General features: G+C 39.8%; 1 protein-coding gene across 13 annotated transcripts in view; it reads right to left on the bottom strand.

Moving 5' to 3' along the window:
* LOC125236257 (cytospin-A-like) overlaps positions 1-21,974 on the bottom strand; it is an 84,931-nt gene that overhangs the window by 18,048 nt on the left and 44,909 nt on the right. For 8 of the 13 annotated variants that reach the window (XM_048142950.1, XM_048142951.1, XM_048142954.1 and 5 more), the window contains exons 2-14: positions 17,348-17,807; positions 16,786-16,941; positions 15,449-15,634; positions 13,705-13,829; positions 12,887-13,046; positions 11,967-12,062; positions 10,568-10,692; positions 7,973-8,114; positions 6,906-7,088; positions 5,606-5,737; positions 4,895-5,032; positions 4,197-4,359; positions 401-2,995 (exon numbers count right to left, since the gene is read on the bottom strand). In XM_048142950.1, coding sequence (XP_047998907.1) covers positions 401-2,995; positions 4,197-4,359; positions 4,895-5,032; positions 5,606-5,737; positions 6,906-7,088; positions 7,973-8,114; positions 10,568-10,692; positions 11,967-12,062; positions 12,887-13,046; positions 13,705-13,829; positions 15,449-15,634; positions 16,786-16,941; positions 17,348-17,710 — 4,564 coding nt within the window. In that variant the 5' untranslated portion in view covers positions 17,711-17,807. Of the gene's footprint in view, positions 1-400; positions 2,996-4,196; positions 4,360-4,894; positions 5,033-5,605; positions 5,738-6,905; positions 7,089-7,972; positions 8,115-10,567; positions 10,693-11,966; positions 12,063-12,886; positions 13,047-13,704; positions 13,830-15,448; positions 15,635-16,785; positions 16,942-17,347; positions 17,830-21,974 lie in introns of all 13 variants that reach the window. The other 5 variants (XM_048142948.1, XM_048142947.1, XM_048142949.1 and 2 more) reach the window with 3 other exon arrangements.

Below are 21,974 nucleotides of genomic sequence, written 5' to 3'. Positions count from 1 at the left end.
TCAGACATACGGGTAGGGTTCCTTCCGAACTGACCAATGTCTCTGGCAGTTCGGAAATATAGTCCTTATTAGTGGTCAAATCTTAGAAGTCAACAACAATAATCCAAATAAGACATGTCCTAATGGATGTACTCCTAAGGCTAAGCACATATCAAAAAAGAAATAGATATTTGGTAGTTCATTTGATAAAGAAACTGGCTAATTTGGGTAAGACCTGTAAAAGAACCTAGCTATTCTCAAAAACGTGATGCAAAGAACAGCATAAACTTGAAAGGGTGTTCTGAAAAATGTACACTAAGGTCTAACCTAAAAATTGTCGTTAACTCCAAAGACTTTCCACTAATAAGGACAATCAACCCAGTTATTGACATCACACGGGACGCGGCGAAGCCTGACTTACGTAGCGGTCGCGCCGGCAGCGGGTCATTCAACGACCTGATCGGGTGCGACAGTCTTTTGTGCTCCAGGGTCTTCCAGTGGTAGGTCTTTTTCTCGCGAGGCAAAGAACCGAAGTTGGGCTCCATTGTAGGCGCTTTCTGACCTTGTAAAGACAACTTTCTAGGGGCATCAGACGCAGGTTTTTCTAAGTTATAGACGATTTCACTTACAGGACCTATAGGTTTTTTAGTCAGCTCTTTTGCACTGGGGGATCGTGATAGAGATATCACGGATTTTGTAATTAGAGCCATTTCTTTACGAATTTCAGTAGGTTCTTCATCTTGTGTCAGTATTATTTTCGGATTGACACGTTTCTCTTTCTTAGGTCTTTTAGGTCGTCTTGGTACAACTAATATATCTTCTCTTGGTACGTTAGCTAGCTCGGTTTTGGCAAGATTTTTATTAATTTTATCATCATCGGCAACGTTCTTTTCAATGGTGATAGGTATGGTAGGTTCTCCTATTTCCTCATAATAGTTTTCTGTTGATAGTTCCGATGATTGTCTTCGATGAAAGGGTGGTATAAATGGATTGGTGTTCTCTGTTCTAGTAACAGTTGATGCTAAAGACTGAGAAGTATTAATAACAAAAGGAACATTTTGTACTGGCTGATAATATTTGTTATCAATGAGAAACTCTGGCTTTATAGGCAACTTAGCAACACTTTTAACCTCAGGTTTAGTTTTAGTTGGAGATTTGGAGTCTGATATGCTTTCATTTGATCCAAATGATTTCCAAGAGAGAAAGGGCAATTTTGACTTTGAATTCTTTTGATATATTCCCTTTTTCTTTTGATTATCTTCGGCCTTTAATGGACTTTTTGGTGCTGATTCCTCACTAGCACGAACTTGGTCTGTATCGTCAAAATAAATAGTTGCTTTTTTGCTTTCTTGTTTAACTTCAACAGGAGTAACATTTGGTCTAAAGAAGATTGGTTGAATTAGAACCGGGCTTATTACAATTGGGGAAGACGCATTACTACTTTGCAAACTAATGTTGCCATCAACAATTTTTATAGGAGTTAGGAAACCTCTAATTTTTTCTTGCTTATTTTCAAAGGGAGGGGTTATTTTACGAGCGACTGTAACATCTGGAGCTTGTTCAAAACTAGTATCATTAAGAGTGTTTATTTTCAAATGGTAACTAATATTATCGTCAACTGCTGTTGCGACCTCAGTATTATTTGGAGCTGGTTCAGTAATAATTTCTATGAATGGGTTTTTATTTTCCGAAATGTTCGTTTCTACAGCTTTAGGTGTTTTTGGCACATTCAAATCTATCGTATCAGAATCCTTTTCCCTTTTATGCGTATTGTTGTTTAACTCTCTTTTTACTATTTCAGGAGAATCACATCTCTGGCTCTGGCTGTCTATTTTTTCTACATTTTTACTAACAGCAGTAATAATTTGAACATGTGTGTCTGTGTTTAAATCCTTCGAAGGCCTTTTCGCTGATCTACCGTTTTTAATAATTCGTTCAATTGCCGACCGAAATGTCATTTTAAGGTCTTCATTAACTTTCTTAAACTCTTTTTCGACTGGGTCTTCAGGAACTGTTTTTGGATCTGGTATCTGTTCTGGTTTGTTAGTCACACTTTTTTCTTTAACTTCAGTAACTTTAGGAATAACGTCTTGAACAAATGGTACAAACGGGTTAGTTGGAGATGTTTTTATATCATTAGGATACGGAAAAGGAAGAATAGATGCTGCTTTGACTACCGGTATATCATTAACACTTTCCTTATCTACTATTTTATCTAAAACTTTACATGTTTTAGGTTTCGGTAATAGGTCTACAAGATCACTTACAAATGTATTGTTCTTCTCAAGAGGAGAAAGAAACACATTATCTGACCCTTCAGTAAATAAAGACGTCTCACTATAATTATTAGCACCTATAAACTCTATACTAGTAGCCTCCTTTAACGATGTTCTAAAGTCACCGTCATTATGTAGATTATCTAGACTGTAAGCTTTTGGTTTACCATTATAAACGCCTCTTAGGTTTGTACTAAAAATAGTACCAGCTCTTGGTTTTTTAGTTTCATAAGACTCTGATTTGGTAACATTTTCTTTAGTAACAATAGGAACTATAAATTCGTCAATAGTTTCTCGGTTGTCTGTATTATCAAATGCGTCTTGCCGTTTTACTTTTTCAGCTGCAATATCAATAGCATCCTGCCTTTTAATTTTATCTATATCTGCATCGATAGCATCTTGCCTCTTTAGCTTAGCTTTATCTACATCTTTAAGCGTGTCATCTGTGTCTAAACCAACTTTATCATCATCATTTGTTTCATCTGTCGTAACATTATCAATTTCAACTTTAATCCCTTCAATCTTTGCCTCGGGAACACTGGATTTATAGAACGCCTGACTGACTATACTCGTATCTTTCAAACTAGGGTCTGACACGCTATGGACCCTCGATAGATACCTCGTTCTGATATTACTGAATATGTCTTTGTTAGATACATCGCTTTGGGAGTCTCTGAACTCGCTGGATTTGTCGTCATCTGAGTAGATGACGCTATCCATCGAGATGGATCGGTCAACACCTGTATGTACAAATAGATTAGGTATGTAGTACACGGTACAATGATGTAAGTCGGTTAGTGTCGTGACGACTACATCGCAAGCTTTACACTTGATTAGTGCTTACAGTCTGACCAAAAAGAGTAGGTACCTAGAAATTAAAAAGTGGCGACATCGTAGTGTCGTCCCGTTTCCTCACACATATTGATTTGAAGGGGATGACACTACAATGTTGTCACTTTTTAATTTCTACTCTTTTTGGTGAGACTATATGTTATAACTGTGACGACTATGATATATTTACCAACGATATTAATTGTGTAAGAAAGAACTTATCGATTTTGGCTATTTGACCTCCACAATATTTTGTAGTAATGCTTTAGCAGCTTAAATACGGAATTTTTTACGTCTTTATTATGTTATGTCAAATGTCCAAAATGAATTTAAAAAAAACAGGGAATAATATCAGAAAACCCTCACAGCTACAGCAACGCTAGTTAATTTCACCGATTTTCAATAATTATTTATGTATGTGATGTACCTTATTTTTTTATATCCTACCACGCAAGTCGTGTTGTTTCCTTTTCACAAGTACCTAAATAATACAATAGCCCATACTAAACTTACCAAAAATTTACACCATACAACATGCACTAATATCCAAAACTACAATATTTTATTTACAATAAGTACCTACCAGAAATACACATTCACAATCAATCATATCAAAACTATTTTACCAAACAAAATTTATGAGTACCTACTACAGTAAGTTGTTAAAAGTAAGTTGCAAATAATAGGTATGTATGTAACTAGAGATGTTACAAAGTCTTTTAACCCTTTATAGGATGATCATATAGTGACAGCTTCTCTTTTGCACACTTCAGCAGTATTTAAGCGTAAGCGAAATGATAGGTCTGTGGCTGCCGCTCACCGCTGTGCGCTTAGACCAATGTCGTGGCTCGGCCGTTAGTGCGATTTCCACCGGCCCTTCGCGGATGCTGTAGGCTCCGGACGGACTCTATCGCTTCTAAATACTTCAGGCCCCGTATGCGAATGGCATTTCTGCGACACGAAACGCGGCAGAAATATAGTCTACCTCTGTCGCCAGTACGCAAGAGCGATAGAGATAGATAGCTACGAAATAGATATTATCGTGAGCGTTTCGTGAGCACACTAACCGATCGGTGGAAAACATTTGCCGGTCAGTGTTGTGTATCGTACCTTTGAGCGAATGTATCTGGTCCTCGAGAGCCCGTATTCTGTCTCTCGCCGCCTTGTTGTCGGACACGAGTCGCTCGAGCTCGCGCTGCGCTTCCGTCTTGAAGTCGTTGGCTACCCGCACCGTCATCAGCAGGTCGGATTGGAACTGCTTCCATTCCGCTTCCTGGGGTGAAAAAAATGACACAATTATTGAGTCGATGAATTAATATTCAAAATTATAAGTAAGTGTACAGGGTTAAAGGTAACGTATAAGTGAATCAAGCACTTTGAACAGAACAACTTTTATTAAGGGACGTCGTTCATCGATCATTTTTTTTTTAATACTACGTCGGTGGCAAACAAGCATACGGCCCGCCTGATGTAAAGCGGTCACAGCTAACAGTGTCACATGCGCGTTGCCACCCCATTAGAAACTTGTACATTCCCTGTTGCTGTACACAGCAAAAAGGAGTGTACAAGTTCTAAGGAGGGTTTGGGTTGCCGACGACTCAAAGGACAATAGACGGAACAGGAACAAGTTAGTTCCGTAAGTCCTCCCGTCATCAGCACACCGCACCCTCGTTGAGCTCTGGTAGCTTTACTCACCGGCAGGAACACAACACACACACCTCACATAGGACACTACCGTAGATAAGTTACCTAAGGTTTTTTTTGAGAATAGTCGTCTTAAGTAAGTAAGTACCTATATTGATACTCACATCTCTCTCTCGTTCTCTCGCGAGCTGCGCGTTCCGTGCCCTGGCGTCCGTGAGCTGTCTCTCCACTTCCGCAGCGTGTGCGAGCGCTTCGCCCGCTCTGCTCATTAATGCTAGTTTTTCGTCGCTTGCCACTTGGACCTGGAAACAATTAAATCAATATTTATGTCTATATATATAATACTAGCTTTTCCCGCGGCTTCACTCGCGTTACAAAGAGACAAAAAGTAGCCTATGTCACTGTCCATCCCTTCAACTATCTCCACTTAAAAAATCACGTCAATTCTTCGCTCCGTTTTGTCGTGAAAGACAGACAAACAAACAGACACACACACTTTCCCATTTATAATATTGGTATGGATTTATTCCTAAATTGTATTACTCGAATTATGTTATGCTATGTCCAAAAATTATTATACCATAATTGTACCTATTCAAATTAATAACTATCTCCTATTCAAATTAATAACCCTTTTAAGATCCTATGTAATACAGTCAGCAGCAGAAGTTCCGTAACGGGCAAGGTGTTCCCAATGATCCTAACACGCTCATATTGTCTTAAAAATAAGATCGTGTTAAGTTCATTTTGAACACCTTGCCCGTTACGGAACTTCTGCTGCTGACTGTACATGACATTTACAAATAAACATCTTATCTGCGTCGACAGGCGGAGCACTGTCAGCGAACGGGTTAAAACGTAAAGTTAACTTTTACCTGTATCTGTAGCTCTGCAGTGGCGTCCTGGGCGGTCTGTAGTTCAGCTTGGAGCGCAGCTTTCTCCTGCCGCAGCTGTTCCAGCTGGAACTCCAGCTCTGAGATCGTCGACTTGGCGTTGTTGCGGGACACCTGGAAATGGATGGATGTTATTTGTTTCGCAAAATTATGTTAAATAGGTGGAGTACGAGTATGAGCAACTTTTTTTTTTTATAAAAAAAAATGAGCAACTTAACTTAACCCATATTAAGTGGATATCAAAGACATATGTCACTCCGTGATAAAGTCTAAGAAAAAAACGTACCTCAAAGCCCTAGAGAATAAGTTACGGTGGCCTAGATGGCGTTACACCTTTGGGGAACGCTCGGCTAGATGGCGCTAATATTAATACATATTTGACATTTTAAGACATATCAAGCTAACAATATGGACCAAATTGTCAAAACTGAGGTTCAAAAGTTTTAAGCTTGTGTCGAGACTCGAGAGATGGCAGTCTATGCACTGTGATTACACATTTTACTTTGACTGTAATTCTCTATAATACTCGATCCTCTTTGGTGGATACTTTTATGGTAATCATATAGAAGAAAAGTGTGCCGCTTCACTTCAAAACTGGGTAAATCCATTCTGCTATAAGGTTGATTATCTTTCAGATCATATTATATTTTTTTTATATTTAACCTTAAAGCAGAATGGATTTACCCAGGTTTGAAGTTAAGCGACACAAGTAGCCCCTATCACGAATTATTCAGAAAGAGACCCGCAATAGGCTAGTTGCCTATACTTGAAATAAACTATTTTATGCAGTGCACTAAATAAAGCACCGCATAATTAGAATAAAAATATGGACAGTAGTTATGTTTAAACATAATTTCTATTTAATAAGTCAAAGAGAAATATATAAAGTAAATGAATTGACCGTGACTTCACTCCTCAGTATTTCATAGTAATTCCATATTAGCAAATCGTTTTGACAGTTCATAAAAAGAAGCTAATTTGATTAGTAGGAAACTAGCCTATTAAACGTTTTAAGTGATTTGTTTTTGTTTTTGTAGTGATTGGCAGTTATTGTGATTTTTTATCGTGGCTCTTATCTTCATCTTCGTGCAGAAATAACTTCACTGTAAGTGCGACTGACTCGGCGCGTACCTACACTGTACGGTTGCTTCTATTTTTTTTTATCTCTCTCTCTTTTATCATCATGCAGAGTCCTAGTGTCCACTACGCGCACGATCTAACTGTCTCTTTTAACTCGTGAGACGGCTGTCTATATCTCTCCCTCTCTCCTTCTTTATCTCACCAGTGCGTCATCGTGTAGTTTCCTAGCATCGCTGTGTGCTCGGTCCAGCTGCCTCTGCGCGTGCGCGAGGCGCTCGTGTAGAGCGTGCGCGCGCGCGGCGGCGGCGTCCGCCTCGCGCCGCGCGGCCGCCGCGGCCGCCTCGGCCTCCGCGCAGCCCTCGGCCGCGCCGGCGCGCTCTGCCAACTAAGGATTTTACATTCAGTACGTATTAAAAACCTGGAAACATTGTGTACAATAGGAAATATGATTTTATTTATACGATTCTACTATAACATTACTAAAAATAAATGTAACACAAACTAAGAAACTAGAAAAAAAAATTAAAACCAACATTCATTCATTTCATTTACGAGCAATTTAAACGCGGCCATTTTGGCGTGCTCGAACGAATGTGATCTGACGTCACACGTCTGGCCGTACATCATGAGTGGGAGTGAGAAAAGAATAACTCTTTCTCGCTCCCACTTACAGGCGTCAAGTGTAACATGATGTCACGTTGCGTTTTGAGAATTTGTGCAGGAATATAAAAATGCCACTTTCTGAAAATTTAATTTCACTATTGAATTAATACCATAAATTTAAAAATTATTTTGTAAACGTATGCTTTTTAGCAATAAAGATTACAAATAAAAATATTTTTGACATTTTGGAGTTACGTGCATATTCCCTATTATAATAACTCAAATTTTTCTTGGTTTTTTATTTTCAACGACCGAAGGTTTCTGGAAGCTAACAACTATTGAATCGATGCTAAAAACATAATTCGGAAGACACCAAACTAAACTTTCCAGTCTCATGTAGAATTACCACAACTGATCTTAGCTTTAGCCTGTGCTAATAATTGTGAGCTGCACCTGCCTCGCCTGATTTAGACGTGCGAAGTCGCATGCGATTTTAGTTACATTGCGGGCATACAATTTACACAATACCGCAATGAAATATAACTCGTATACGAGATCCCGTACCATCTAAATGGGCCCCAATTCTCGTGCTCTTACTGTAGTCACTACAGTGTAGTGGAAGCCTCGCAACGTTTTACTATACTATCCGGTCTCGGTTGAGCTGACCTTAGCTTTCGCCTGCTCGAGCAGTTCCCCGAGCGACGTGAGTTGTATCTGCCGCGCGCCCGCCAGCTCGCGCGCGGCGCCCGCCTCGTGCTCCCACTGCAGGCGCTCCGCCTCGCAACGTTCCACGGTGCTTTCTAATGTTCTGTGGAAAAAATTATTAAGCGAATACAAAATTACGAACACAAGACGGCTTTGCGCACATTAGTTTACTTAATTTGCCGATAGATGTCGCTGTACGTTGAACGTTCATTTCCTACATCGCGTTTTTCCTGATATAATAACTAATGAGGTCGGTTCAGGAGCGTCCTTACGACATGTCGTAAACTTTTCTTCGGACGTTGTCTAACAATAAAATTGTACCTAAATGTATTAAAATATTACTGGTTATGTGGGAAATTGAGTCTTGAGGGATTTAGTCAAGTCTGTAGAGTTATATGAATAACATTTGATGATTCAACTATTGAAAGTTTGTACGGAACCCTCGGTGGGCGAGTCCGACTCGCACTTGGCCGGTTTTTTTTAATAGGTAGTCTAAGTAGTGTCCCACTGCTGGGCAAACGCCTCCCCTTCCTTTCTCCACTCCTCGCAGTTTGATGCCCGCTCTTACATTATATTTGTTATACAGGGTGTAACAATAATGGTGGTGATCCGTTTAAGGGCGTATTCAGTCATGCGCGGATCCAGGGGGGGGGTCATGGGGGTCATGACCCCCCCCTGGAGCCTAAGTTGGCCATACAAATAGACCACGTGACCCCCCTTGGGGCCCCGGGCCTTTACCACGTGACCCCCCCCTGGGCACGAAGCTGGATCCGCGCCTGTATTCAGTATCGTATTCTCATCAGGCCCCGTAGCCGAATGACATTTCTCCGACGCCAAACGAAAGCGATACGCCGCTGGCTCTGTCGCGCCAATACGCAAGCGCGATAGAGATAGATATCTACTAGCGCTTCGTTTCGTGAGCGATTGTGCCATTCGGCTAGCCACCCAGGAAAAAGTAGGATAAAAAATTTTTTTCGCAAAAAATTTTTTTATCTTTGTATGGAGATTCGACCGATTCGCGCGGCCCGGCTCATACAAAAGTGAAAATTTTTTTAGCGAAAAAAAAATTTTCTTCTACTTTTTCCTGATAAGAATACGATACTGAGTACGCCCTTAGACGGATCACCACCATTTTTGTTACACTCTGTATTATAAAGTACCTACTAGCTTTTGCCCGCGGCTTCGCTCGCGTTAAATTCGAAAATTGCAGAATGCTCCATACAAACGTCCACCCCCCATTTTAGGAAAGTAGGGGGTTCGAAAGACTAAATTTTTAAGTGGTGAAGTTCAACTACCTTCACGTAAAAAGTTACGTCAATTCGTGGCTCCGTTTTGCCGTGAAAGACGGACAAACAAACCGACACACACACTGTCCCATTTATAATATTAGTTAGACGACCGGTCTGGCGCAGTCGGTAGTGACCCTGCCTGCTGCGAAGCGGTCCCGGGTTCGAATCCCGGTAAGGGAATTTATTTGTGTGATGAGCACAGATATTTGTTCCTGAGTCATCTATGTATATAAGTATTTACATATTATATATATCGTTGTCTGAGTACCCACAACACAAGCCTTCTTGAGCTTACCGTGGGCCTCAGTCAATCTGTGTAAGAATGTCCTATAATATTTATTATTATTATTTTATTTTATTTATAGTATTATAAAGTATTGCATAATATAGCACACAAAATAAGAAACTTTAAATTTGTTCAATGTCATCCTCGATAAAGTTTTGAGGCCACTTTATTCCTTGTTTGATAAAACCGTGGACCAGTGGACCGAGAAGATGTTTTTACTTTTTAGTTAGTGCATTTTTTGAGTGAAGCTACAAATATAAGGAAACAACAAAATGAACTCATCTCGGATAAATTTGAATGACCTCGCGAATTGTGAAGACATTATGATATGTGTTCAGTTTTTCTTAACACATTTTAGCCGCTAGGATATAACGATGTATCTTACTTATGACGGCGACTGTACACTGTAAATTTTGTTCACTACGAGTGGCGTTTTGTTCATTAATAATAGTACATTGTGCAACAAGGGGAGGAAGTTGAATATTACTAACGAGAGTAAGTCAAATCCCCAAAGACCCCGTTAGGTACGACGACGGGCGAAGCGAGGAGTGTTAGGTATCTTGCATTCCCAACACATCTGATTCGCTATCAAAAAGCAAATTGCAACTTTATGCCACCTAAATATTATGCACAAATATTATCTGCGAAAGTACTGTTCGACTATTATGCTCATCAACATTACGCCCAAGTTCAATTTGGTATTATAAAAATCTGGGAATGCTGCCAGCCTTCTGGGCACCCTACCGGTCGGCTCAGATTTAGAAACATTTTTTTATTTGTAGGGTTTTATTTCATAGGTAGTTTTGGTTTAGTTATAGTTTTATTTATAAGTTCATAGTTAAGTTTTTTTTTAGTGTGACTATCTATTTATACAAATTAATGTTTGGAAATAATTTATGCCACATCATATTCTGCGTAAGGTGTTTCCGCCAAATGATACAAATGAAATATATGCGAAAAAAGTTTCTGCGAGACAATTACCTGACTCTTTCAGCGAGCGACTCATTTTCTTTGGTTTTCTCGTCTAAGGACGTCTTGGTCTCGGCCAACTCTGCTTCCAACTGCTCTTGCTTGGTGATGAGCAGTCTACGCTCTTCCTGGGACACCTGAAATCAGTTAAAAAATTGTTTTAACTGATTACACATTTTAATTTGACAGTAATTTTCTAAATAAATATATACTCGATTTTCTTAGCCCTGGGTATTACAAGTTGTAATTTACAACCCAAAAATACAATGAAGGGATAGTCTGTGCTCCCAGTGATTAATGATATACGTCCAGGCAAAGAGGATAGAGTATTATAGAGAGTTACTGTCGAAGTAAAATGTGTAATCACAGTGCATAGACTACCATCTCTTGACACAGGCTTAAAACTTTTAAATCTCAGTTTTGACAATTTGGCCCATATTCTTAGCCTGATATGTGTTAACCCTTAAATGTATGACCTTGACCTGTCATTAGAGTCAAAAATAGATGATGCATATACATCACTATGCATTTAAGGGTTAAAATGTCAAATATTAATATTAGCGCCATCTAGCTGAGCGTGCCCCTAAGGTGTAATGCCATCTAGGCCACCGTACCTTTTTCTGTATGGTACTGAGGTACGTTTTTTCTTAACTTTATCTGTCTATACAGATTATATAATATTTATAATAATAATGTCTTTGGTCCAGGTTAAGGCACTGGTCCAACCAAAAGCGATCGAGCAAGCGATGAGCTATCCGCGATGGAAACGAACAAAATGATAGTCACTCCCGTGTAAATAAAAGAGATAGCGAGCGAGTTATAGTTCATCGCTCGGCGACGAACTATAACTCGCTCGCGCTATCAACGCGACTATCTTCTATTCGTTTCTATCGCCGATAACTCATCGCTTACTCGTTTTTGGTGGGTCCAGTGCCTTATACAAGGTGCTCGCGAGGAACCCGCATAATTTGAACCACGCGTTTCTGAGGCCAACAGAAAGAAAAAATGTTATATGAATTTGAAAATTTTTCGCCAAAAAAGGATTTTATTTGTTTTTTTTTTACTTTTTTTGGATGTATTTTCACATAAAAAGTAAATTGTATCCATAAAATTGGCAATTAAAATGAGTTTTTTAATTTATTTTTCTAAAAACCAATTTTTTTTGAAGTTTTTCTTGTCACATTTTGACATCTATCAATGACGACTGTGAGACTATGCTCCACAATTGCGCATCAGCGCCGTAGAAGACCTTTTGTACTGAGTAACAATATGATAACTCTGAAACTAGACGAAATCTAGAAAAGTTTAAATGACATTTTAGTCTTAAAATGTGACCAAAAATATGCCGTTAAAGTTATTTGGGTTCCTCGCGAGCACCTTGTATATGTAGTGAAAAACAATAGGATGATACCTTGAGAACTGCTAGAAGTTGTTGGTCGGTGTCGCCAGAAACCAGTGCCTCCGGTTCGATGCCTTCGCGGAGCAGCATTTCTTGAAGAGTGTCCACCTGCAAACATATATTTAAAGTATTAACTAATAAATCTAATAATTATTGTCCCGGATTTGTAAGTTCACATTTTTGACACAATTTGTTTTGAAGTATGTTGCGATGTGGCTAAGACGTATCGTTTGCCAAATCTAACGATTAATTTCGAATTGGTTGAATCGATTAGGCCCTATATAAGGAGGCGCTTAAACAAATATACGATTTCTGTCAACTTACTGAAATGTCATTTGAATCGAAATGACAGACTCTGCCACAGCACTAGTTTAAAAATAAATGACATAATAAGTAAATCTTGCGAGATATAATAATATCGTAAAATACTCACTAACGAAGATCCGCAAAAATGTAACATGTGTTAGATTATATTTAGAGTAAGCGAAATATTGTTTTTAAGTACTTGATTTTTTTAAATATTATTACAGGATTTTATTTAAAATTTCATTAGGTTGCGCGAGTTTACGTTTTGTGGACGCTGTCATGTGTCAAAAAGAGGTTCTTACAGCTCTGGGACGATAATGTTACTCGTATAATATTAAAAACTTAAAATAACGAAAAATCCTGTTCCGTAATTTAAAATGCTTGAGAGCCATGGGCATTGTGGGAACTGCATACCGAAATTGCCGATGCAGTTTCTATAACACATTGCAGTCAGTCTGTTTCGGCCCGCAGTTTCAAAGGACGACTAGAGAGAACATCATAACCAATAACCGTAACTTAAATTAGTTCGACGCCGTCTGCCAGCAAAGCGACTCTCGCAGTTGCTTTTCGCCGGGCAGCCATTGTCGGCCAGTAGTCGGTCAGCCAGCTAATATCTTGTACCGTACCTTAGTGCGACTGTCCTCCAGTTTCTCAGTCTGCCGACACAGCGACTCGAGCAGCACTTGTTTCTCGTCGGCCAGGCGCTCGTTGTCGGCGTGAGCGTCGGCCAACTGGGTCTGCAGGTCGGCTAGCTCGGCTAGTGTCGCTTGGAGTTCTTCGCTTGTACTGAAATCAAAAGTTATTAATTATAGTAAAACGGTAATCGGAAAACGGTATCAGAACGGTACTGCATTTTGGAAAGAACTGAAACGATAAGTATTAAGCTAAAATAAAGTCGACTCAATTTTGCAATAACTTATGAGTCGAAGGTCGAAGACGAAGATCAGGTGTCGAATTTTCAAATCTAGGTACATTGTTAATGCTAAAAGTCTATGGTTACCCCCTTATTCATAAACGTTAACTAAAGTTATCAAGCCGATAAAGTTCGTTTGTCCCTTTCTATCACACCAATACGTCAAAAGAGGACAAACGAAAATGAAAAATGAAAATGAAATGATGAATGAAATCAAAGAATTTTAGACACGTATTTTTTCTTTTTTCTCGTAAACGAAAAATGACGACGGTACAGTGCATTGAAGTTTCACGTGACGTCACGCCTAGGTACAATTTTTACTTAGAAGTGACGTCACAAGCCCCCACTCCGAAACTTTGATGCTCTATATCTTTGTATTTTTTCATTAATTAGAAAAAGCGAAAAATATGTGTTCAGTATTTTTGGACGATCTAGCTGACGGACTAAACAGAATGCCATTTTTTTATGTAGTCGTCATCCCTATTGGGGATAGACAAAGAACCACAGATCGTTGGCACGTAAGTAAGTTACCTATAGTGGTGCTCTTCCATCTGCAGAATACGGTCCTGAAGGCACGCGACCGAGACCTCTGAAAGCGATGAAGAAGAATGTTTGTCCCATTCGGGGGTGCTCGCATCCCCGCTATCGCCTTCACCCTGAAACGGAAATATTTATTTATTTAAACTTTATTGCACCAAATTCACACAAAAATTTACAAATGGCGGACTTAACGCCAAAAGGCATTATCTATCAGTCATACAGTGGTGGGAAAACTTTTTTCACCGGGGGCCAAAATTTGAAGGAGTTTCAGAGGCGGGCCCGATTTACAACTAAAATGCATTTTTACTACCTACAGTGTTTTTCTCATATCACACACGATTTTGAAGGACGGGGCGGATAAAGTCCATCCGCAGGCCGGACTGTCTATTTTGCTCACCACTGAGTTAACCACTAAATCAACATAATAAATATTCACAGATTATGGGCGAATTCGTCCACTTTTCTCTTGCTGGTTTTGATGGAACAACCCTAAAACGAGCTACTATGACTGGGACCTGAAAACACTGCTTCAAATCGAGTATTAGGCAACGGGATAAGCAACGTTAGGACAACAGAAGAGGTAACAAGTGGTATAGACGCGACATATAAGAAACTTGAAACTGCTTCGATATTTAAAACGTCGAATTTATACATTTTTTTTTTCACTTGTCTGTTGCGCCACAAAGTACCTACCATTTAAATTCTAAGGTTTTTTTTTCTAAAATCAATTTATAATGAACCGTCCTCTGCCAAGTTGTCTATACAACTGTCAGTATTTAAGTCCTTATTGTGTTCAGGCCAATAAAGGATGTTACTCCGCATCACAATTCCGATGTTTATAAAATGAATGGAAAGGAATGCTTCACTGTGAAATAATACCGACTATCGGAAAACTATACAACAATACTAACAATATAAATATTTTACAGCACATAATATACATGGTGCTCTTTTCCGGCCTACTTCGCAAAGTATAGTTTATTTCTTACCAGGGGCCTATTGCATAACAATTTACAACTTGTATTACAAGCGGAACTCTCTTTCTTATAAAATGAATTGGAGGGGGACTACCGCTTGTAATATGAGTTGTAAATTGTTATGCAATAGGCCCCAGGAGCCTATTTCTCAAAACTGAAAGTTACAAGTTACAAGCGGAAGTCTCTTTCCAACTTGTCATTTTAGACATGCATTGACTACCGCTTGTAAATTGTAGCTTCGAGAAATGGGCCCCAGCACCGATAGCATGGTCGCGACAACAAGTGGTGCGAAAGGGACGGCCTGATGTTATATCATTTATCGCGCGGCCATGCTTGCCTGCCTGCCGGCGTATCATGCTTCCAATTTTATCACTTATCCACGTGGATAAGACATCTGTCACTCTCACACTGACATACTTGCCAAAGTGAGACGGGTACTTTATCCACATAGATACGTGATAAAATTGGAAGCATGATACGCCGGCTGGTCGAAACTTCAAAGGGCCATATGTACTGTACGCGCGCAACGCTTCGTTCTCGTCCGCTATACGCAACGCTCCCCGCTCCGCTACAAGCGAGTATAGTACATCCTCGGCGTCGAAGCCAACAGCGGCAACAGCAGCTGTCTTTTCTCACTGTCGGATAACGGAGAATGTGCCACGACGCGTAAACGCACGCGTAACGCTCCGTTCTCGTCCGCTAGACGCTACGCTCCCCGCTCCGCTACAAGCAAGTATAGTAAGAGTAGTATAACTTACATTATGTGCGAGGGCGATAGATGCAGGCGCAGATGAGTGCATCCTCCTCGGCGCTGGCGCCAACAGCAGCTGTCTTTTTTCGCTGTCTGATAGCGGAGAATGTGCCACGCCGCGTAAACGCGCGCGTAACGCTCCGTTCTCGTCCGCTAGACGCTCGAGCGCCGCTTCCCGCTCCGCTTCTGCCATCTGGAAGCGAAGAAAGCTTTAGAATCAATACAAGGAAACACAAAAGCGCTGGTAGCCTAGCGGTAAGTACGTGCGAATTTCGTTCCGGAGGTCGCGGGTACGAACTCTGGCTCGCACCAATGAGTTTTTCGGAATTTATGTGCGAAATGTTATTTGATATTTTCTAGTCGCTTTTCGGTGAAGGAAAACATCGTGAGGAAACCGGACTAATTCCAATAAGGTCTAGTTTTACCCTTCAGGTTGGAAGGTCAGATGGCAGTCGCTTTCGCAAAAACTACTTAATAGTGCCTATGCCAAATCTTGGGATTAGTTGTCAAAGCGGACCCCAGGCTCCCATGAGCCGTGGCAAATGCCGGGATAACTCAAGGAGGATGATGATGACAAGGAAACACAAAGTTTATGAGACAAGTATTACGGATGAATGTGGAAGTAGGAAGCGGGAGAGGAAAGCCGAAGAAAAGAAAGGACTGCGTGAGAGATGATGTGGAACGAATGCAAGTGAACGATGAGATGACGTCCGATAGAGATGTATGGAAGAAAAAGACATGCTGCGGCGACCCCAAGTGATTGGGATAAGGGCAAGCGAATGATGATGACAAGGATACACAAAATGTAATAGAGGTTCTCGCAAAAAGCGGCCAGTGACGCCTATGCCACCACACTTATGCAGATAAGTAGTTCTTATAGGTATTTTATTCCAGCAGTTTAGTAGGTCGTGCGGAACTTTACTTCTTTATGTTATATGTTATTCGGTCGGGTAACCTCGGTCGGGTAACCCACGTACTCAAACGCTGTATTTACTTTAATTTTACCAGCCAAGTTTTTAACCCCCGACGCAAAAACGACGGGGTGTTATATGTTTGACGTGTCTGTCTGTCTGTCTGTTTGTCTGTGTGTGTGTCTGTCTGCGGTATCGTAGCTCCCGAATGGATGAACCGATTTAGATTTAGTTTTTTTGTCTGAAAGCTGAGTTAGTCGGGAGTGTTCTTAGCCATGTTTCATGAAAATCGGTCTATTTATGTCGCGGTCGGGGTTTTTTTTTTTCAAAATTTTAATTTTGTGGTTATTGAAACCGGTGCACCTCAACTGTGACCTCAACCTGCAGATTTAATCTTCTGTAAGGAAGTCATAAATCTGAATAATCCTCTAACCTTGAGTCTCTCCAGTTGTGAGCGCAGCCGTTCAGTCTCGCTGCATCTTTCCACCAGCTCCTCAATCCTGGATTGGAGTTGAGCACGTTCCATCACGCTTGCTTCTAGTTCCCGACGAAGAGTCTCCAGTTCTCGGGCTCCTGATGCTAGCGATGCCTGATTGAAGAGATACAAGTAGTTAGATAAGCGATGCGACAATATTTGATGGAGCCAAGTAACAAAACAGGTCATTAACGGCTAAATAGTTTAGGAATAACTAAAAAACTGACTTTTAAAAGTTCTGACGCCTTGGTTTTCTGGTTGCCGTAGTTGACGCTGTATGCTTTGCCTATCTCTCGTAGCATGAATGAAAAAAAAATCGTTATCTAGCCTCCAGCGTATCGTCACTACTTTGAAAAAAAACTCGTATCTTCTTCTGTCACTGAAAAGAGAAATGTAATAACTATGCAGGGAGTGTATACCTACAGCGTTTTAACTTTGAGTAGCAGTGTGATTTTTTCAAAGTAGTGACGTTATAGCCTCGGCCGAAGACCAGCTCAAAAACATGTAAAATAAATCATACCTCAGACGGCAATCTCGGTCGCAGCTCTACCTCCTGGAAGCCCGGCATGTCCGCATTCAGCATCACCGGCAGGCTCACGCACTCCTGCGACCCTCGCGAGAGGTCCTCCGCACTGTCATACCCTCCCCGCGCATCTTCAAACTCCCCCTCCCCTTCTTCCACTACAGCATTATTATTCCCCAACTTCTTATGCGCTTTGTGAAGCTTCTCTTTCGACCCGAAGATCTTCAAAGTCTTATCACGCGTTGGTGCTACTTTGTGGTGCTTCGAATCAAGACTTGACACAGACGGAGCGCCTTTCAAAGCCGGTTCTTGTTTCCCTTGGCTCGGGCCTCTACGGAATAGCGATTTGAACTTCATCATCTTGGACACTTTTTATATCATGTTTCGTTCGTTCGTTGTCGAGTAAGTTTTTGCGTCAACGGCTCGCGGTTTGAATTTGCTTCGGTACACAGTTTATCTATAAATAGATTGATTATCAGCTGGTTATGTTTTTAGATATTCCACATGTTCGATTAGAAAACATTAAAATAGGACTAAAATATGTATGTCCATTTCAAGATGTGGCATCTTTGCATCATATTGAGCTGATCAATGCAAAAATGACATATCAAGAAATGATTTATCAACATAGATTGATTTGGTCACGACATATATACCAGTAGGTAGAAGAATACAAGCAACAAATTCAACAAAAAGACGCCGAAAATTGATGCACATGCAGTTTTACTTTGTATTTCGTGATACGTGACAATAGAGACTAGCGATGTGATGCAGAGAGCCCTTATGCACACATTGAAGTATGTAAACTAGATATCATTTATTTGAATAATATTTGTGTATAGTTTTTTTTTAATGGAATTTGTATTGTTTAGTTTAGTAATTTCTGACATTTGTTTTCTTATTTTTTATGACGACTGTAATATTTATTTTCTGCATGCGTATTTTTTAATAGTAATTTTAGTATATAAGCGACTTGGTTTTGTCATGAACTGTAATGCTCATGTACTTTTTACACAAAATAAACAAATAAACAAATCATACTTGAATAAAAACCGATTTGATACCATAAGGTTCTAAAGTACAAAATCCCAAAATGCAACGTAGTTAGTAAGTGGATTTCTAACTATAGTGGTTCTCACATTCATGGATTCAGAATATGTCTTGGTCCATAGATAATAGAGTTAAAAATCTATCAAAGGCAATAGGTTTCGTTCGAGAAAAACAAATGCAGCGATTGAAACGCAAAATGCATTTAAATTTCAATTACCCTTCCTGTCCTGTGTCAATTTGGTTCCGCTAGGGTTACCAGGCATCAGGATTTGTCAGAGAACAAGAAATATTTTTTTTAAATCTAGTGTTTGACTGTACAAAAAAAATGTATTAGGTATGTCCTTTTCCATAGCAAAGAGTCATTATGCTCATTTCATAAAGGTTTTTTAGATTGTTATTGAAAGCCACAAAAAATCTTGCGCCGAGAGGTCTTACCTATCGCAGAAAAGTATTTTCAGTACAGATGGTCGTTTTTTTACGCACTAGTTCGAGAAGTGGTTCATTATATGCCAGGTCGAAACTTCGTAGGCTCATATGTACTGGAAAACGTCGTACGATACACGTGCGAAAAGGAAAAATAAGGTCCGACCGAGAACGATATTTTTGTCTCGGCCGAGAACGAGACCGAGACCGAGATTCAATTTGATTCTCGGCCGAGACCGAGACCGAGACCGAGAATTTGTAAAACAGTGAAAAAACATGCAATTTTTACAAAAAAAAGGTTTTCATAATCGAAATTCGCTTGTTAATCAGGAAACCAAGAGCATGTCGGGCCCTGCTTAGTGTTTAGTTCCGTAACTACCCAAACCTACCGCACCCCTTACCTATCTACCGTAGCAAAATAGACTATGTCAGTGACAAACTAGTACGAGTATACGGTTCGCCTGATGGTAAGCAGTCGCTATAGCCTTAGAGGCATGCAATTTCAGAGGTTTTCACGCGCGTTTAATACCCTGAATTTTTGTGACTTTTTGCAAGAACTCATAAAACAGGTTGACGAAACGTGTTTTATAGGGGTAGTTTTCCAGGTTTTTTTTATTTACTAAGCTTTACTTTGATTTTGACGTATTTTTAGGCACATGATTCAAAGTTAAGGGAGACAAACTAGTTTTTTTTTTCATAGCGATTATTTCCAAAATATTATGTATATCAAAAACATGATTATGGAAAGCCCATACTTATTAAAAAAATCAAAACGGCATCCACAAAGCTTAGAATTTCGTTCGATATTCGTCCATAATTCGCCATTTCTATCATATAGGTAGGTATTGTTCTTCCTAGCTGATTTGATTTTTCGCGTCGTCGTCGTCTAGTCGTCTTCCACACACATCAAGTTGTCGTAAAAATTTTACTCTTTTATGAATTATACCTAGGTATTTGTTTGTTTTTGGCATACAATATCGATAAAAACCCTTTCAAAATCACTAAAATCGGTATACCAAACGGGCGATGTAACCAACGGAAAGCTAAAAACCGGACGCGAGTGCGCAATAAATTCAAAATCACAGTCTCGGTTTCGCCGAGAATCTCGGCCCATTTTGGCCGAGAACCGAGACCGAGATCTCGGCCCGATTTTCGGCCGAGAATGCGGAGACCGAGACCGAGACCGAGATCTCGGTCGGACCTTAGCACCAAATGTCACTGTTCTGGACGTAAGTGCATGCTGTTCTTATAAAAATACCAAAGTCACTATAAGTGTGCCGTTCAGATTTGAGGAGTTCCGTTCTGACCATCATCAGCAATTCCACTGCACCAAATATCACTGTTCTGGACGTAAGTGCATGCTGTTCTTATAAAAATACGAAAGTCACTATAAGTGTGCCGTTCAGATTTGAGGAGTTCCATTCTGACCATCATCAGGAGTTCCACTGCACCAAATATCACTGTTCCGTACGTAAATGCATGCTGTTCCTTTAAAAACACAAAAATCACCATATGTATGCCTTTCAGATTTGAGGAGTTCCCTCGATTTCTCCAGGATCCCATCATCAGAACTGGGTTCTGAGAAAAATGGGACCAATGCATATACATTCAATCAAAAAAAAAATTTCAAAATCGGTCTAGTAACGACGGAGATATCGAGGAACAAACATTAAAAAAAAAAAAACATACAGACGACTTGATAACCCCTTCCTTTGAGATTTGGAAGGCGGTTAAAAAGAGCAGGCAAATGATAAAACATCGTCCCTAATATCTATCGCACTATTTGTAAGTGCGACAGGGACGGCCAGACGTTTTATCATTATCGCGCCGCGCGACCATACTTGCCTGCTATTTTGCGCAGTACTGACCAGGTTAGCAATTTGTGTTTTTTTGTCAGTCCCGCCACAGCCACTCCCCTGTCTATGCTAATGGGCACCTTTAAGACTTTCGTAGGAAAGTAATTTTTAACCAACGTTTTTTTTTTTTCATTAAAATCAGGATGTGGATGTCTGGCAACCCTCAGTCGTCAGTCCCCCAACGGCCGCTCCCCTGCCTATGCTAATAGGGCACACCTAGGGGCTTTTTACTCCTTATTTTTATTGCTTTGTTCATTTGTTGCTACATAGATAGCGTTTTAATGTTCTTTGTGTTCAGATTCAAGGACGAATGGGATCAAAAGGGATGGATTATTATAAAAGTAAAATAAATATAATTATAATACTATAGATATGCATAGCAAGCTATCTTATCTAGTAACATATGTCCAAAGTATAGTTCGATCGAATTAATAGTACTAAAACCAAATAATGCACACATGATTTCGATTCCTAAACTTAAATTTCAGTTACGACGTATTTTTAAGATTAAGGCATAGAGTACTAAAAATCATTCTTCACAGAACTGCGCACGACTTTCAAGAAATTAGAACTCTGCATGCATTCATAATATCCTCGATATAAACCAGAAAAAAATTCGAAGCTCGTGGACTGCACCCATCTATACTTTTTAGCAGCAAATCGTCCAACACACATCATTCCTACTAGCTTTCCCAATTATCAAAAAGTTTATTTCGAACTTCGAAGAATAGGAAAACCATTCTAATTTCGGCGCCTTAAATTTTTTTATCCGCCGCCATTGCTCTATTTGCCGATGCCTGCCAGTATCGTAACAGTTTAAGTTGCTAGATTTACACCATATATGAAGCATCGCACTGCCTACGACCATGCAAGGAGCTCGTACGTCCACTCCCATAAAGTGATGCAAAAATTGCATTTGCATACAATGATGTAAAAGGTTTGTACCGTCTACAGTGTGGGTACGATACAATAAGTACAATAGCTGGTGTGTACTGTGTAGGTGCTGTGAAATTAGCCTTGTGAGAATGAGAATCCAGCCTTGGACTTATGATCGGCAAGATATCATCAAATATGTATTGTTAATCTCTCGGTCTCATGGTAAGTATCACACCATGAAACATTCGAAAAGAAACTTAAATCGTTTCTTATAGATAATTCATTCGTTTTAATTCATTTAAAATGGACGAATTCAGTGTAATAGTTTTAACTAGTTTTTAAGGCTATGACGTGTAGTATGTATATTTTATATTTACCAATAAAGTCTGTATATCTGTAATGGGTTTTGAAGGGCAAAA

The sequence above is a fragment of the Leguminivora glycinivorella genome, chromosome 19, assembly GCF_023078275.1.
Source record: "Leguminivora glycinivorella isolate SPB_JAAS2020 chromosome 19, LegGlyc_1.1, whole genome shotgun sequence".
NCBI lineage: Eukaryota > Metazoa > Arthropoda > Insecta > Lepidoptera > Tortricidae > Leguminivora > Leguminivora glycinivorella.
This window is presented reverse-complemented; position numbering and strand designations above follow the sequence as displayed.